Source organism: Pelodiscus sinensis, chromosome 5, assembly GCF_049634645.1.
Source record: "Pelodiscus sinensis isolate JC-2024 chromosome 5, ASM4963464v1, whole genome shotgun sequence".
NCBI classification, from domain to species: Eukaryota; Metazoa; Chordata; order Testudines; family Trionychidae; genus Pelodiscus; species Pelodiscus sinensis.
In genome coordinates, this window is record NC_134715.1 from 36,699,578 (window position 1) to 36,717,526 (window position 17,949).

General features: G+C 40.9%; 1 protein-coding gene across 1 annotated transcript in view; it reads right to left on the bottom strand.

The window, feature by feature from the left end:
* TNIP3 (TNFAIP3 interacting protein 3) overlaps window positions 1–17,949 on the bottom strand; it is a 68,719-nt gene that overhangs the window by 25,794 nt on the left and 24,976 nt on the right. The window contains exons 3-7 of the mRNA XM_006125584.4: window positions 12,024–12,110; window positions 9,684–9,767; window positions 7,868–7,933; window positions 6,458–6,589; window positions 2,766–2,894 (exon numbers count right to left, since the gene is read on the bottom strand). Coding sequence (XP_006125646.3) covers window positions 2,766–2,894; window positions 6,458–6,589; window positions 7,868–7,933; window positions 9,684–9,767; window positions 12,024–12,110 — 498 coding nt within the window. The remainder of the gene's footprint in view (window positions 1–2,765; window positions 2,895–6,457; window positions 6,590–7,867; window positions 7,934–9,683; window positions 9,768–12,023; window positions 12,111–17,949) is intronic.

Consider the following 17,949-nt stretch of genomic DNA (forward strand, 5'->3'; position numbering starts at 1 on the left):
CCACAGTAATCCAAAGGCTAATATTATGTGCCTTGTCCTCCATGAAGTAGTCAACCCCATTCTTTTACATAGGATTTGTCAGATGCAGATGTTTGGGATGAATGTGGATGAAATCTGGTTCTCTTGTCCCCCGATTCATGTGGTACACACCTGCACCTTGTTGACAATATACTTGCACAAAGTGGTTTAATATTTCTGATTCAAAGATGACCTTATATCATTGCTCCTTGATGGAATATTGTTTCTCCATTTCTCTGACTTTTTCATTCAATGTTATCCCTTCTCTCTCCTTTTATAAATCAATCACCAGGATATAGAAAGCTATTTGTCCTATCCTTTTTAATGCTGCTGACTTTATACACACCTTTAAAATAATAATAATAAAAAAACTAATCAAGTTTTTTAGATGGCAACAATTCCAACATACTTTAAGTCACAGATCTATGCTAGCTGCAGATTAGCTCACCACAAAACACAGATGGAAGTGGAGGAGATTACTGTGAATTTTCCGAGTATACCAGAATGAGTGACAATTGTGCTGTAAATAATTTTGCATGGATCCACTAGGAGAATTCAGAAATTATTCTGCAGCCCTCCACAGTTCTCATTTTTAATAGTACCTGGAGAGGAAGAGGGTGGGAGAAATCTGTATCTGAAATATGTATTAAGCTACAACCTAAAATATGCGAGGACACTGCTTTTTAAGCAGTCTGCAAAATAAGTCTCTGCTTCTCTATCAACTCATTTCTTTATTTCTAATTATGAGCACTTACCAATTTGCATAATTTTAAAACAAATCTCATGATGCTGAGTGCTTTTCTTAAAGGCCCAGCTCCTAGAATCATGTGATGTGAGAAATAGTCCCTACCCCACTCTTACCCCAGATAGTTCTAGGCCTCATTGTGTGAAGAAAAATCTGGAGGGAGAAAAAAAAAAAAAAAGCCACACACACGCACAAAAAAAACTCTGAAGGCCTAAAAAACAAAATGAACATTTTTTTGAACGTCATGATTTTGGGGCAGTCTGAGTCAATTTTTGAATGCATGGGGCTGCCAGTGCTATAGACAACAGTTTGGCTGCATCTAGACTGGCAAGTTTTTCCTCAAAAGCAGATGCTTTTATGGAAAAACTTGCCAGCTGTCTACACTGGCCACTTGAATTTCCGCAAGAACACTGACGATCTCATGTAAGATTGTCAGTGTTCTTGCAGAAATACTATGCTGCTCCCGTTCGGGCAAAAGCCCTCTTGTGCAAAAGCATTTGCACAAAAGGGCCAGTGTAGACAACGTGGTATTGTTTTGCGCAAAAAAGCCCCGATCGCAAAAATGGCGATCGGGGCTTTCTTGCACAAAACCGCGTCTAGATTGGCACGGACGCTTTTCTGCAAAAAATGCTTTTGCGGAAAAGCGTCCATGCCAATCTAGACGCTCTTTTCCGCAAATGCTTTTAACAGAAAAGTTTACCATTAAAAGCATTTGCGGAAAATCATGCCAGTCTAGACATAGCCTTTGTGTGCACTAGTGAAACAGCTATAGAAGAACCTAAATACCAGGCAAACCAGAAAGAACAATTCTTTTTCACTTATTGAATTCTGTATTATAAAGTGACAGGAACCTCCCTGGAAACAGAGTTCTTCCCAAATGTACATTTTCCCCTCCCTCCTCCTCAGACCCAACCACAAGAAAAGACCCTAGCAGAACAGAACAAAACGTTCCAGTAAATTATTTTATGAATAGTTCGTCAGAACTGAAGTCACACAAAGTTCCTGCGCAAATCCCGTCAATGCATTTCAGAGGCAGCGAGAGAGACCACAAGTTCAGGCAAGTTCTTTTACAAGGCAACATGCATTTTCCTTGCTTTGAATTTAGCCTATGCACCACTTAAAGTTACGTCACAGCAATTTTTAAGAGCAGCATATTTCCTCAGGAAGCTTTTGTGGTTTACCAAGAGGTACTTTGTTAGAAAACACATCTTGCTTTCTGTGATCTCTTGATTCAATGCTTACTACATTTCCCTCTTTAAAAACAGAATTTTTCATTGCGCTGTCTGGCAGCAAGGATTTTGGATTCTAAGCTGTTAGATAAGAGACAGAAAGATGGTTGGTGGCAAGAAAAAATGATCAGGGTGAAGAATTGGCTTGAAGCAAAGAGAACTTGGACATTATCTTCAGTTGGAGTCAGGATCTTGCCCTATATAGCCAAGCAGGGACTGGAACAATGTTTTAAGGGGAGCAACATTAGTTAGGGATCTGAGGAGAGAGTGGAGGGAAGAGGCTGCCAATGCCAGGTAGAAGAATTTGAGAATGAACACTCCTGAGGCGAGGAGGACGACTAGGAACCCATTGTGTACTTGAGTCAGACTGGGAATTTGAAGCACAGAAGATTTGGAGGAAGTTTTGGCTTCTCATGCACAATCTGGCCTATAGGAAATTTATATTCCCCTTCTCAGTGCATTTGCATTCCCCTTCTCCACTGATTGACATCAGCAGCAAGCCTCAAAGGTGGGCTCGGATAATTCCTTTTCTGTTTCCACTAACCATCACCCGCTATGCTGAGGCACACGGATAAGGCTGTGATAAAGGGGTCCAGGTCATGGATCCACAACACAGCAGATGGAGCAATATGGGAGGAGAGAAAAAGCAGCCCACATTCAGGGTCTTCAATATTGGTGTTATCTGATAGCCAAGAACCTCAAAGTAATTTAGGTCAAAGATACAAAGATTACTTAAGCAATATTTCCCATTTGATACCTCTCTGTATCTATACCTTGTTGAGGCGACTTATTTCACATTCATAGTACTCTTTCTTTTTGGTCACTGAAGCTTTTTGTTCTTTCAGAAGTTTGTTTTCTTTCTTCAGTTCATTCAGTGCTTCACTTAGGATTTCTTTTTCTTTCTGGAATGTAAGACATATCGAAATGTTGATTAGGTTCAGATGGAAAAATGTTTTCAGACTGATTTTCAGACTATTGGCTGTCTGGCAGATGTGTTGCACATTTGTTACCCCAAGGAGTTGTGCCAAACTACTGGAAGGAGACGCAGCAGGAAAGCCAATGGGTAACTGGACCCTGATGCTATAAAATGTGCTGAGACAGCACTGACTCCTCACACGAGATTTAAAAAAAAAAGACAACATACCAGATAAGATCCTGACCTCTTCGTGCACTTGGGTTGCACAAAGGGGCCTTGAAGCCAGGTAGCAAAACAGATGAGGTTGCAGAGAGATTATTACTCCAGCTGTCCATTATAATAGTCCCCCACAATAGTCCCCAGCACAGCTGGTGTCCTAAAAATAAGCTGGAACGCAGCAATGCTCCAGCAATCTCTGGTGAATGAAATGGTTCCTGTAACAGCTGACAATTTAGAGCAGACCTGAGGTTCTAAGTTGGAAGAGAGGCGGAACCAACTCCCAGCTTGAATCAGGCTTCTGTTCTGCTATGGGGACCAGAACTCCCTGCAGCTCCTGCCCCACATCCTGATCTCCCTATACCTGGGCTCTGTGGTTCAGGAACATCCAGAGAGTCCCAGTTAAGGGAGGTACAACCTGTCCACCAAAGTAGCTTAAGACTACCTTTGTCCCCACACTACTGTGTGGAGTGGAGCATGACGCTACTATTGCCCAATTAAGTATCCCTCATTAGCTCAGCCCTTTTACCACATCACAACTATAGTTTTACTGGTGTCTGACTGTAAGACACCAGTGCTTTCAGTGCAGTTAATGAGTGGAGTTTCAGCTGTGCAGAGTATCGAACTCCTAGAGTGACAGAGACTTTACAAGCTTCATGACACTGCTCTGAAGGGGGTTAAAAAAAAAAATCTTCCCTCGCTAGCTGCTTTAGACCTGAGTTATTCTGGCATTTTTCTAGTGTAATGTTAAAAGTTTAGGGCTTCTTGCACAAAAAGGAGAAATAAAATAAGAGATTTTCTGAGTTCTACTGCTTTGGGCAATAAAGAAACAAACTACAGGTTGGACTTCCCTCATCTGGCACCTTGAGGACCTGAACAGTTGCAAACAAGGGGATTTTGCCTTTCCAGGAAAGTCCTTTCCAATATGGCCCATGCTGGCCTGCTGCTTCCAGCGAGGGCTCCAGCCTGGCCCGCTGTGGCTTGCCAGGCTGAAGCTCTGTGGCTACCACCATGGCTGGAACTCCATGGTAAACACTGCCCCCCCAAACTCCACAATGGCTGCTATGGCTCCCAAAATCCGTGGCTGAGGCCGGAGCTATGCAACTGCTACTGCCAGCCCCTTGCTACTGTGGTGCCGCAGGGGGCGGAACTCCCTGCTGCTCCTGACCCACAACCTGACCTCCCTATACCTGGACTATGTGGTCCAGGAATATCTAGAGAGTTCCAGTTAAGGGAGGTACAACCTGTACATCAAACCCAAACCCAGTGTACTCCAGAGCACCGGGGGCCATAAAACCTATTCTTATATACAACGGGTGTACCTCAATGCAGTCAGCTACTGTGTTTTAGACAGTATTAAAATGCCTACAAAAAGAATAAGTCTTAATGTGTAGATCCACCCACTGAAAAAGCACTTGGCAACCTTACATTTACTGACAACGTGGCTACATTCCCTTGCTCTACCAAATTAGTTGGAACGTTTAACTTCTTTAAAACAATGTGTAATTTAGCAGAGCATCTCCCGATTAATTAATTACAGATACATGAGTAGTCCCAGCAACTTGGAGCTTATATTTTTAAAGCTATAAAAACACTAATAATTGCTTTCATCTTTTGCTGCCTTGAGAGTTGTTCTTTTTAAGCTTTCCCCTTCTCCTAAATCCCAACAGATGTAAAATGCTGGGGGGCTCCCCTTCTGATACATACAATCAAAGGAACATAACCATATCACTACCTCCAAACCTCCTCTGGTTCTTCAGTCAGTTCAGATTCCAGTTCAAAACTGCCATCCTCATTTTAACAACCCCCCCATAGACTTGCACAAGAACAACTCATTGAGCACCACTAGTCTCTCTGCTCTTGTCCTCATACTCTCATGTAAACACCCCCTCTCTGTCCCTTCATTCACCCCCCCCCCCCCCCACTGTGATCTGAAAACTATTTTCTGCAGCTGTTGGCCATCTGGGAAAGCCTTTCATCTCTTGGCCTTATTGAATTATCTATTTTCAGATCCTACTGGAAAAACATTTTTATTCCTCATTAACACCCTTTTAATGCTATTCTCCTTGTACTATTCTATTTAAAACTTTATTCTTGTTTTCTTTTCATTCTGTAGACTATTTGAGGTATATGAATGATGCCACCAAGTTGCATGTCACACAACCTTTAACCCAACTGCTCTCCAGCTCTTTCATTATTTGGCCCACTTCATGATACTCTCATGCAAAAGCCTTTAATTCTCATTTTGTTCTGCAACCAGGACGCAGTAGACAAAACAGAGTTTGAGAATCACTTATGAAACTCAGTTATTCTCTCTGCACATCATGCTCTGAATATAATGCAAGACAAGCACAGGACTACAGTAAACAATGTATTTGGCTTGCTTTTTCCTGAACGTGGAGCAGCCACTTGCAGGCTCAAGTTCCTTGGTTTTAGTTATTTAATTGCATTAAAAAAATTATTTTTAACATTTTAGTTCTGAGAATCAGATGGTGAATGTGCCCAATTAGAGCCATATCACTTAGTTGTAATTTGTCCCACACATCACATCGAAATGTTTCTTTAATTTAACAAAGGAACAATTTCTGAGGTGAACTAGGATGTGAAATCCCATGTAATTAGTTAATCAGTTAACTGTTATATTTAACTGGTTAACTGATTAAATAGGGATGAGTGGGGGCTGCTCTGGTTGGGTGCTAAAAAACATTTATTTGCCCTCCTCCTAGCTGCAATCAGGCACAGAGGCAGAGTTTAACAATACTGTTTAGGGCCCTGTAAACCCTAAAGGCGGCCCTGCAAACATGTATTACAGGGCAGACTTTGTCAGAGTAGTCAGCACACTTCCAGATAGTGATTTGCAAGACTGGGTCCAAAACAGTAGTAAGTTAAAGAGGAGCTCTTTAAATATTTGCATATAGATATAGTTGGCAACATGCATTATGTTAAACGCACAAAGTCATTTACTGCCCTACATTATCTTTAAGCATTGTGTGTAGTTAGCTGCATTTAGGCTCCCCTTAACATTTCGACAGTATTTTGTTTTATTGAGCATACCGAAAATTCAGCTCAGTTGGAGAGGGCAGAACTCATGGCACTGTGCTCTTCCCCACTCCCACTCCACTTCCTCCCTCTGCCAACTTCAGGCGTGTGACAGCCACTGGGAGTCACTAGCATCTCTAGAAATGGATCTACCACCTTCTCAGCAGTATCCCACCCGCAGGCAAGGCACCCGATCCCCTGGGCTTATCTCACTGGTGTAATTCAGCCCACGCGCCTCTCTCTCACTAGACTATGGACACACACAATCAAGTAGGTAAAGGGCAGTCCTCCTACCGCTTCCTGACCCGGTCCCTCTCTGGCCAGGGCTTGCAGCCTTTCACACTCTTGCTGATTCCGGTGCCTTTCTTTCTCCAGCGCACTGACACTCCTCTGTGATGCGCCCAGTTTCGCTTTCACTTCTGCAAGCTGTAAAGTGATCACACACACTCAGAGCAGGCGGGTGACTAAAAGAGTGGTGCAGTACCCCCCCGCCTCCTCCAAAACCTTTCTACCTTCAGCAGCTAGGCACAAAGAAGCAGCAGGAACTGTCTGTATGTAAATAAAAATTCCCCCCTTCTTTCTTAAATCATACTGGTCTCTAACGAAATGTTATAAACACCCTGGATCAGATGCTGTCCATCATCCAATTAGCTCCACTGATTTAGCTGCCACTGTAGAGCCGTTAAGAAGCTCTGTTTTCTCCCTCATCATGGGTGCCTTCGGCAAAGATATGTCTCATCATCCAACTGAAGGGCAAAATGATCGTGCGCTGATGGAGACAAGACATTTGTATTCTCTCCTGTGTATAAGCAATACAGAGAAGAACTGTTTGGTCTATTAATGGAGCCATTTGGGATGGAGTGTGGGGAAATAAATATTTTGTCTTTGGTAGAAAACAAAAATACATAGGAATTTCTTTTTCCTAGAAGGCAGATAGAGGAAGACCCTGACAAATTATGATTGTTACTTAAAAGAATAAACCTCACTTAGGCAGCTGAGTTTACTAGCCAACTAATGATAGTGTTTTCAAAAGTTATTGGTGGCATAAAAGTCTCCTTCCACCCCATATGTGAAAGGAGGAAGGAAGAGACTACCAACTGTTTTAGCAACATTCTTCATAAAAATGAAGTAAAAGTGCTTATTTCAAATAAAAGAGGAAGCCTCTCATGGGGTATAAAATCCACCCAGGTATTAGGGCTAGCAAAGGAATCTTCAGGTTTTCCCCACAACAGGTATCAAATGGGATCTCCGAGCTGGTCATTCATGTACCAGCCTGGAAGGTAGCACAAGAGATGGTACAGGAGCATTTGGATCTGTGGTTGTACAGATCCAGTATCTTTGGTACACACTAGAGACCTGCAGGTTAATTCCCAGGGAAACGTGGCTTAAAATAGCCACACCATTTTCATGATCTTGTGGAGGGTATGGGGATCCTTGTTTTGAGGACCATGATGATCATCACAGGATTTCAAAGACCACTTTAGATCTTATCTCCAGTAACTGCTTGCCAGAAAATCCAGATGCATGTTAATTGATATTTTATGTTCAAACTGAATTTTTCCTTTATGCGGTGTTGGGGGAGATAGAATGCTACTGTTTCTATGTTATTTTTCCACATTATGCCCGTAGTCTGGTTTGTTTTTAAGGATGTGGCTGCTGTCAGCTGGTGGCACTTTTACAGTCAATAGAAACAGTCAAACTTACCTTTTGTTCATAGTGCAGTTTCATACTTCTGAATTGTTGATCCCATTGCTTGTTCACCTCTAGCAACTGCAATTATCAATCATTTATTCTCAGTGAGCAACACTTTTCCCAAGTGCAATATCAGGTAGTTTAAACAGAATATTTTTTGAATCCTGTAACTAAGGAAGGTGTTCAGGATCTCCTTCTTATCTATGGCCAATTTACACTCAGGAAGAGGCAGTCCAAAGGCTGCATACTTTTGTGGCATGTCTTATTTCTTTGCTATTTGCATTCCAGAATACAACCACAGAAGAGGTAAAAACTTAGGCTTTCCCCATTCAGAATAAAATAGTTGGGCAGGGAGTGACATTTACATCATGCTGATATGCAGTAAGTTGCAGGTGACTCATTTAACACAGTAGCAATGCAAATAAACTAGCACTCCTGATTTCTTTTTGAAGTTACAAACACATTATTCCTTGTTTACAGTTCACTACATCCTGTAAGTTATGTATGATGAGGTGTTGTTTAGATATTGCAGACCCCACTCATATAAAAGTACCAGTGAGTTCTGTCAGACTATTTCACTAAATCAAGTGAACAAAGATTGGTCTTTATCATAATATGGCACTACCAAATTCATGGTCCATTTTGGTCAATTTCACAGTCATAGGATTTTAAAAATAATAAATTTCATTATTTCAGATACTTAAATCAGGAATTTCATGATGTAAATGTAGAAGTCCTGTCCCAAAATGATTTTTTGGGGGGAGGGGCCCACAAGATTTTTGCAGGGAGGTCTTAGTACTGCTGCCCTTATTTCTGCACTGCTGGTGGTGGCATTGCTGCTTTCAGAGGTGGCAGAAGTAAGTGAGACAATACTGCACCCCACTTACAATAATCTTGCAATCCCCAGATATCCACTTTTGGATTCTTCTCCCCCCCCCCCCCCCCCCCAGCATTTTGAGAAACATTGGCCTCCCCTGTGAAATCTGGATAGTTTGGGGTAAAAGCACACAAAAGACCATATGTCAAGGGATAGATCAGATTTCACAATTCATGATGCATTTTTCGAAGCTGTGAATTTAGTAGAGCCCTCATCACGTGTGTAATTGGCACATGAAGAGCAATCAGTGAACCAATGCAAATGGTTTACACTCTTCAAATATGCCCCCTGGAAGTATCCTGAAATCTAGCTCACATGGCTCACTGTTCAGGATGCCGAAAAAAAAGAAACATTCCCAATTTGCTAAGAGTCAGACGCCCAATAAATAATTTGTTGCTGCTCAACATTATCCCTTGGCATTTACTGGAAATGTACTATAAGCATAAATAAAGTTTTCCTTAAATGTCTTATAAAACTCTTTTCACAGTTCAAGAAACCATTAACCCTCACCTTCACTATGCTACCTTATCACATTATTAGTGTGTTTTCAGCCCCAGATCTACAAACACGTACGTACTTGCTTAACTTTATGTATGTGAGACAGACCAAAGGCTTCAGTGGCTTTAGTCACATGCATGAAGTTAAGCATACGCTTAAGTGTTTGAAGGATTGGGGCTTTAGTTTGTGACAAACAGTGAGGCAAGAATGTTTTGGTTCAAGAATAGTGATAGAGATGCAGCCATGTTAGTCTGGTCTAGCTGAAACAAAAGACAGAACTATGCAGCACTTTAAAGACTAACGAGATGATTTATTAGGTGATGAGCTTTCACAGGCTAGATCTGCTAGAGAAGTAAATATTAATCAGCATTAGCAGCAACGATAATTTGGACCCTATGGTTTCCTGCGCTTGGAGACCAAAAATTATAATTACAGAATAGCATAATCAGTTACCTCTTGTTTCTGTCTTTCCAATAGTATGACCTGGTGTTCAAGGGTATCTGTTGGTCTGTTCTTCTTTTTTGTCAGTAACGTACACTTCCAAAGAAGGGGAAAACAATATTTTAAATAAATCCTTCTAAGTAATACCCCCAAATTCAATATTATTCTATAGATCATTTATCTACCTCATGTGTCTATTTTATTAATGTTTGTAAAGACATTTGAAGAGGAATATTTCTATTTAAATGCTATATTTACACTACTCTCCTTTTAAATTTCCCTGGCAAGAGAGATGGAAGAAAAATGTAATTTACACTCACTTTAAGGCTTGCTTAATCTGTGGTGGAAATGAGAATTGGACCCAACTGAAGTCAATGGAGCTATATTAATTTACACCAGCTGAGATTTTAGCCCATTGCGCATCACACTGTGTTACAGGTGGAATTCTTTTCTAAAAAGCACCTTCATGATTTTCTTCAGTTTTCTGAGTTCATTTTCTTTGTAATTTTAAAGATACTGTGTATTAAATACTGTTTTCCTGCCTCAGAACTAATTCAGGTCCCATGCTACAAACACATACTAGGCATGAACAGGCCCATTCATTCATGAGCACAAGTATAGTTCGCATTACAGGTTGAACCTCTCTCGTCCGGAATTTCCTAGTCTGACAATATCTGTGGTCTGGCACTAGAGAGCCCCAGCCACAGAGGTTGAGAGCAGCTGGGAGTGGAGCTGGTCTGGTCTGCGGCAGCCTGCAGGGGCAATGACCTGGGGTTCTCCAATCCCATCCCGCATGCCACTGCAGCTGCTCATGGAGTTCCCTGCCTGAGCCCCTCATGGGGAACCCCGGGAGCAGCTGCTGCCCTGCACAGGGCTGGGGGCAGGGAGCAGAGCTCCATGAGCAGGCTCGGGGCAGCAGAGACAGGCAGGTGGGCCCAAAGAGGTCAGGCTTCTGGGCTCTCTAGGGGCAGCAGCCAGGAGGGGAGCCCAAGGAGAGCCCAAACATCTGACTTCCCCTGGTCTGGCAAATTCCCTTGTTCAGGACCACTCCAGTCCCAAGGGTGCCACCGGGACCAAGAGGTTCAACCTGTATTCCAAGCAGCAAGCGTTGGCAGGAGTGGATCCATAAATAGGCACATAATGAGTCCAAAATATACTGCACAGGTCATTTGTAGCCAGTATGGCTTCTGGAAAATCCTCATTTTTATATTATTAGCCCAATCGATCATAATTTCCAAGATGCTGCCATAGGTTCTCACATGATGCACACTTGCTATATGTAGAAGCAGAATTGTAACTGGAACAAAATATACATAACTCAGAAAAGCAGATTGGCTGTGTCAAATACTTGGTCATTAAAAGTGCAGTTTTTAGTTCCTCCCTGGACCAAACATCCAATCATTTTAGACCAAAGCTACATTGTCAATTAGAGATCTGCTTAGACCTAATTTTAAATTCCGACCTGAACCCAACTAGATCATGGCCTTCCCGAATTCAAGTCCAGGCATGTCATGTTGATTTTGTTCCTGATCCAATCCCAACATTTGTCAGGTTCCATTCAGGTTGCAAAGGGCCCAAACTCCATTTTCATTACTGTTTTTCTTCTGCAGAGCTTCTCCCTCTCCTCACTCCTGCTCACCTTTCCATGACCCAGTCTCTCTCTGTCCCTCCTGAATCCATGTCAGTGCCACTGCCTTATCCTTGGAGTGTGGCTAGGGGGAGCTTCCCTCTCTCCATGCCCACAATCTACCTCTAGCCACCCCCTGCCCATGGAGTTGACCCACTGATAGTGGAGTTTCCCATACCTGGTAGCTGCCTTGCTGCACATGTCAGCCCAGGCAAATGAGACTCAGCCTAATCAAGCATTCTCAAAAGCTACCAAATACTGTACATTTTGCATGTTCTTTTTTTTCTTCATTTGATAAATATATACAGCTTTAAGGAGAAATGGCAAATTGTTTTAAATGCCACCGCTCACTCTTCCCAGTAGAGAAGCACAATGCTAGTAAATTCAAAGGATGCCATGGTGCCTTGTGGCTCTAATCTTGGTATAGCTAATAGTATCTCAGGAAGCTGCCTTGTTACCATGGCAATTGGCCAGGCCCAGGATCAGCTTCTTAAAGAAAAAAATTAAATATATTTTTTAAAAGTATGGAAAAGGTATACAGCAGTCCAGTAGCACCTCAATACATGAAAACAGAATGCATTCATTCTGACAAAAGACTATTTCAACACACAAGCCTTAATGATCTATTTACAAAAGGATACCTCTAATTGTCCAATAGTTCGCACATTTCCATTAATTCAACGACATGCCATTGATATTGCTCCCCAGCAGAAATGCTCACTTACTTGTGACTGGTCTTCTGATCCTTCTGGGCCATTCATACCTGTCTGTGACAGTCGAAAGAGGCTTCGGATGTCTGTTTTACGCCTGGTCTTTAAAAGAAGGCAAGCAAATACAGTATTTCCTTTAGCAGATGGGTTTGTACAAAAGAGAGGGAAGTAAAAAAGTTCTATTAAAATATAGGTCACAAAAACTTCACAGAAAATGTTTCCAACTAGCTCTGTGTGCGTGTAGAAGCAGCACAGAATAATACATAGGTGATCATGGAACTCTGATTTAAACCTTTTTTGTCTTCTAAACAGGGGCTTCCCAAAATGTCTCAAGCATGCTGTCTGTGACTAATGTATGAGACGGGACAGAGCTTTGTGTAGTGTGGTATGTAAATTGCAATCCCTTCCTTTACTGGTTGATTCTCTCCTGGGAGAGGAACTGGCACAGATAAAGGAAGAAAGAATAAACTTTCAATAAATAGCTCTAGGGACATGGCTTTCTTTTCCCCAGTAAGAGAAAGATCTGTTTCCAGTTGGAACCACGCCCTTTGGCTTGCCTGAATATAAAGATTTTCTGACATGACATTAAGACATACTGTATTTCCTTATAAGAGAGAAGTTGATGAGTCATGTAATGGAGACTACAAATAATGCCTGTAAAAACTATGGGGAAGAAAACAGACAATAAAAAGAACAGCAAGTGTGGTAAAATATACATGCAGGCTGTGTCTGCATTGGCACCCCTTTCCAGAAAAGGGATGCTAATGAGACACTTCGGAATTGCAAATGCCGCAGGGGATTTAAATATCCCCCGCGGCATTTGCATGAACATGGCTGCCGCTTTTTTCCGGCTTGGGGTTTTGCCGGAGAAAAGCGCCAGTCTAGACGGGATCTTGCGGAAAATAAGCCCTTTTCCGGAAGATCCCTTATTCCTACTTTCAAATTCCCTTTCAAGTAGGAATAATGGATCTTCCGGAAAAGGGCTTATTTTCCTCAAGATCCCATCTGCATGTTAACTTATGATGAAACTATTTCTGTGTTGTAGAATCTCAACTCCATTTGAGTGAAATGAAACTTCCCACAAACGATAATTGCACTTCAGTTACAATCCAGTCACCAGGATTAAAGTTTTTACTGCCTGGAAAATATCTCCAAGGCTTCCTCTCCTGTTTAGGTGGGGGTTTTTTTGTTTGTTTTGTGGGTTTTTTGGCACATTTTGAACCATGTGCAAGATTCTGCATGCTGCCCAAAGTTTCTTGATTCAAATCTTCACTAGTAAAAAGACTTTTTTGGAAACACCAAAACAATATTTCCTGAAATCTTAATTTGGTTCCTTATTTTGTCCACTTTAAAGGTCAGTTTTCCAACTTTGGGCTCATCTAGACCACGCTGAAGTTTCGAAAGAGGATATGCAAATTCTGCAAGAATTTGCATATCTTCTTCCCATCTCACTTTCGAAAGCAGAACTTTCAAAAATGAAAGTAGTTGGGACTTGGTTTTTTTTTGGCAACCCCCCCTTTTTCGAAAAGCCGCGTAAACCTCATTTTTTGAGGAAGAGCGGCTTTTAAAAAAAGGGGGGGTTGCTGAAAAAACCGTGTCCTGACTACTTTCAATTTCAAAAGCTCTGCTTTTGAAAGTGAGATTGGAAGAAGATATGCAAATTCCCGCAGAATTAGCATATCCTCTTTTGAAATTTCAGCATAGTCTAGATGAGCCCTTTGTGAAAATGGTCAGGGTACAATCAAGATATGGGGAAAGATTTTATTTTGATAAGGACATTTTGGATTATATAAAAAAGTTATTCTGACATAAAATAAATAAAATAAAATAAAATGTTTATAGAAATTACAAGAATGACAAAAATGATTTTTGTAAGGTGAGGAGCAATAAAAGTATAATTAAAATTCAGGTTCGTGAGTAAATATATCAGAGCTAGAGAGCTCACACTGTACTGATCACAATTTTAGAATTATTTTGTCTCAAGACTATATTGTTGTTTATATTATGGGGCTTTAGATATGCAGTTATGGATTATCATGACCAGTGAACAGAATATTTCCAAGGACCTGAAAGCTCTTTGAAGCAGATGATACTTGAAATATTGACTCAATTAAAGGCTAATATCGGGATGACCTTACTCATTCTGAATTGTTTTTACTTAATTTTTTGGGGAAATCTCAGATTACAGTAATTGAGGCAGAAAATGATTAGGTTATGGATTTGGCCAACACGCTAGGAAGGAGGGGGTAGATTGTTGTGGAGGAAGTAGAAATAGGATTCAGTCACAGACTAAATGCGTATGAAAGGAAGGAAGCAAAGCTGATTCGTAACTTGCTCGAACATTGTTCAGCTTACTCACATACGTAGTCCCATTGAAATCAACAGTATTACTCCAATGAATAAAGTTTTGGATCTGGCCCTGTATTGTCATTAACTGTAATACCAAGGAAGCTGGAAAAACCATACAAAACTGGCAATATTTGCTACTATTTTTGACATTCCTGAAATTGTATCACAGGAAGTTACAAGACTGCACTCTGCATGAGTGCAGTTGGTTTTCCACAAAAATGTGTCACGGCATTTTGGAGGTTTTTTCCCCTGCTCACCCAGCACAAGAGAAGACGGCAATTATTTAACTGAAAGATTCCTGTGGTGGTGAAAAGGAAACATCCCCAAAGGTCTCAAAATGAAGATGACATTTTATCAAATGATCAGGTTAATTACAGACATTGTCCCCCCTGTGGCTTCTTTGGTCCGAAGGGGTCAAAGCTCTTTACAAAAATGAGTAATATCCCCTCTTTACACATAGATCAATAGAGGTATTGAAAGCCGAAGGTCACACAGTGAATTAGTGTATTTACTAATAAATCATATATCCCTAGGCCTATGGTCTGCCTGTCTGTCTTATTTAGCAGGCATCACAATGCTTACCATGGCATTGATCATGCTGCCTTCCGGTAGAAAGGAAATAGTACTTTACCTGATGCAAAGGTGTTAAAAAGAGGGGGACAAAGGTATGGAGAAGAGAGACTGTCCCTCCACAGTTCCGTGGGAAACTGTTTTGCTGCCTCATGAAGATTGTTACAATCCCAAATCAGGGAAAAAGGTCAGAATCTCGAATTTTCTCAAGCTAACACGGGGGAAATATTTATTCTGGACTAATCTAAACATTTTGGGCTTCTTTTTCCATCTTCATGTGAGCCTTTTTTGGTCTAGTTAGCTTAAGTTTCTAAACAAGTAGTCCTTCAGCTGGAATTTTTCTTCCAGCTGCCTCAAGTTTCCCTACACGCAAATAACTGGGAAAGTCCCAAAATAAGATTATCTTATTGTCTCCAAGCATGTCTTGTCATACTTGATGTATGCTCATGGAAAGAGGGGCTGTCTTCATCTGTGTTATATAATGCTGAGCTCACTGGTAGGTCATGTTAATAGCGAGAATGCAACTGGAAAATCCCCAGGTCTGTTTCTATGCTTGTTTGAGCTCACAGTGTTAACACTATTAGCACTGGCACTAACTCAACTAGGAAATGAAATTAACCCACTGGAGAACATACAATTGTACCATAATTTCACTCCAAGTAGTTTCCAGGAAAGTTGGATTAACTTTAGGATGCTGACTAAGTCCTTAGTGTTTCATGCCTTTTTGTCAGTCTCATTTTAAAGGATTTTAACTGAGGCTTTGGGGAGATTTGTGGGTACACTGTACTAGGGTAATCTCTATAATCTCTTACTGCCATGCCTAAATATAATTTAATTTCCCTGTTAATTTGAACGCAATCACGGCAGCAATGAAAAACTGATCAGAAAAACTCCATGTCCTGGTTTAGCTTTCTAGTTTAAGAGAAGACTCTTTTCAGTTTGAATCCCACAACATAATTACCTAGAGAGCATGTGTTCTCTTTTTGGAGCAAATGACAGGCTTTAGGTGTTCCTTTTCAGGAAATTTGCTAAAGGAGTTCCCCACTGGATCCTTATTGTTTTATTTATGCATATATGGCACACTGGTCTTTGCCAGAAACCAATTTTGTTGCTCCTCATCTGTTGTAACATTTAAATATTCAGCTGCAGTGTTACCTTTTAAAAAGACTGCCCACAACTATGAAAAAACAAATATTAAAAGATAGTACCATAAATAATCCTCCACCAGATAGAGATAGCTTAATATTGCAAGTCTTTTTTTATTTGTTATTTCTAAGATTCACAGTTTCCATTTATGAATTCTCATTACTAAGGCTAATATTTTTGTCATGGTTATTTTCTGTAAAAGTGACAGACTATGGGCAATAAAAAAAAATTCATGGAAGCCCATAACCTGTCTGTGACTTTTAGTAAAATAACCGTGACAAAATGGATGCAACTGGGGTGGAGAGAAGAGAGTCCAAGGCATGTGTGGAAGAGGAGGGATGCCCAGCACCCGCTGCCCATGGTAGCTGAGAGCTGCAGGGTCTCCACAAGGCCGCTTGTAGCTCCAGGACTCCTGCCAAGCGATGCTCCAGCATTGCTGTCCGAGGGCTGAAGCATAAAATGTCTCTTAGGTCTATGGAAGTCACAAAATCTATAACTTCCATGCCCTCGGTGACATAATCATAGATGTATGCATTACCAAGAGATCTACTCTAGTATGCCTTATACCTTTCTTTCCCTTCTTTGTGGGTTGCTGTGTGCGCACTCATATCTTTGTCTGTCTTTCAAACCATGCCTAAGGCTCTCTGAAGACTTTCTCAACGCGAACACTTCAGACAGGATTTTATGATGTGAATATTTTTCTCCAACAGTTACTGTACCTGCAGGACTTGTTACAATCTTCATGTAAAATATGATTGAAAGTAATGTAAAAAAGTGATAACAAGAGTCACTTGTGATGTCTTGAGGGTGGCTATTTCCTGTTCCCAGTCTGATGCAGTGAAACAGTGAACAGCAAGATAATTCCAGCTGGAACATACAGAGAGTCTTTAAATAGGATAGTATGTTATCTGATCTTTGTGAATATAAGCTTTACCCATACAGATAAGGCTACGTCTAGAATGGCATGATTTTCCGCAAATGCTTTTAACGGAAAAGTTTTCCGTTAAAAGCATTTTTGGAAAAGAGCGTCTAGATTGGCACGGACACTTTTCCGCAAAAAGTACTTTTGCGGAAAAGCGTCCATGGCCAATGTAGATGCGCTTTTCCTCAAAAAAGCCCCGATCGCCATTTTCGCAATCGGGGTTTTTTGCGCAAAACAAATCTGAGCTGTCTACACTGGCCCTTTTGCGCAAAAGTTTTGCACAAAAGGGACTTTTGCCCGAATGGGAGCAGCATAGTATTTCCGCAAAAAGCACTGATTTCTTACAGTAGGAAGTCAGTGCTTTTGCGGAAATTCAAGCGGCCAGTGTAGACAGCTGGCAAGTTTTTCCGGAAAAGCGGCTGATTTTCCGGAAAAACTGGCCAGTCTAGACACAGCCATAATGTTTAAGAAGGGGATTTTCCTGAAAAAATGAGTATGTCAAGCATACTTTTTTGACATCAGTATTAATGTTAATTTAGAATAGATACGCTCAATATTCTTGTATGTGCATGTGTTTAGATGGAAGTGCCTTCTTCAGTACTTGGCTCACAGCAGCTTAAGCACTGGATAAATTAAGATATGTTTCTATTATTAGAGTAAATACAATATAGAACACAGCTTCTACTTCAAACTTTTCTTCTCCTATTGTTCTTTGTTGACTTAAGTAATTTTGCTCAGCTGCCTATATGTTTAAAAATGTGTCCCTTGGGATCCAAATACTTCTTGATTCTACAGTTAAACTGGAGCAACAAAAGAGAGCAAGAAGACACGGGAAAGAAACACGAAGAAGAAACGTATAGGAATGAGAAAAGACAAGGATACCATGAAACATCAACTCTGTATATCACCCTGTACTCACTTATGAATCATTATCTTCTTGTATTATATCCGGTG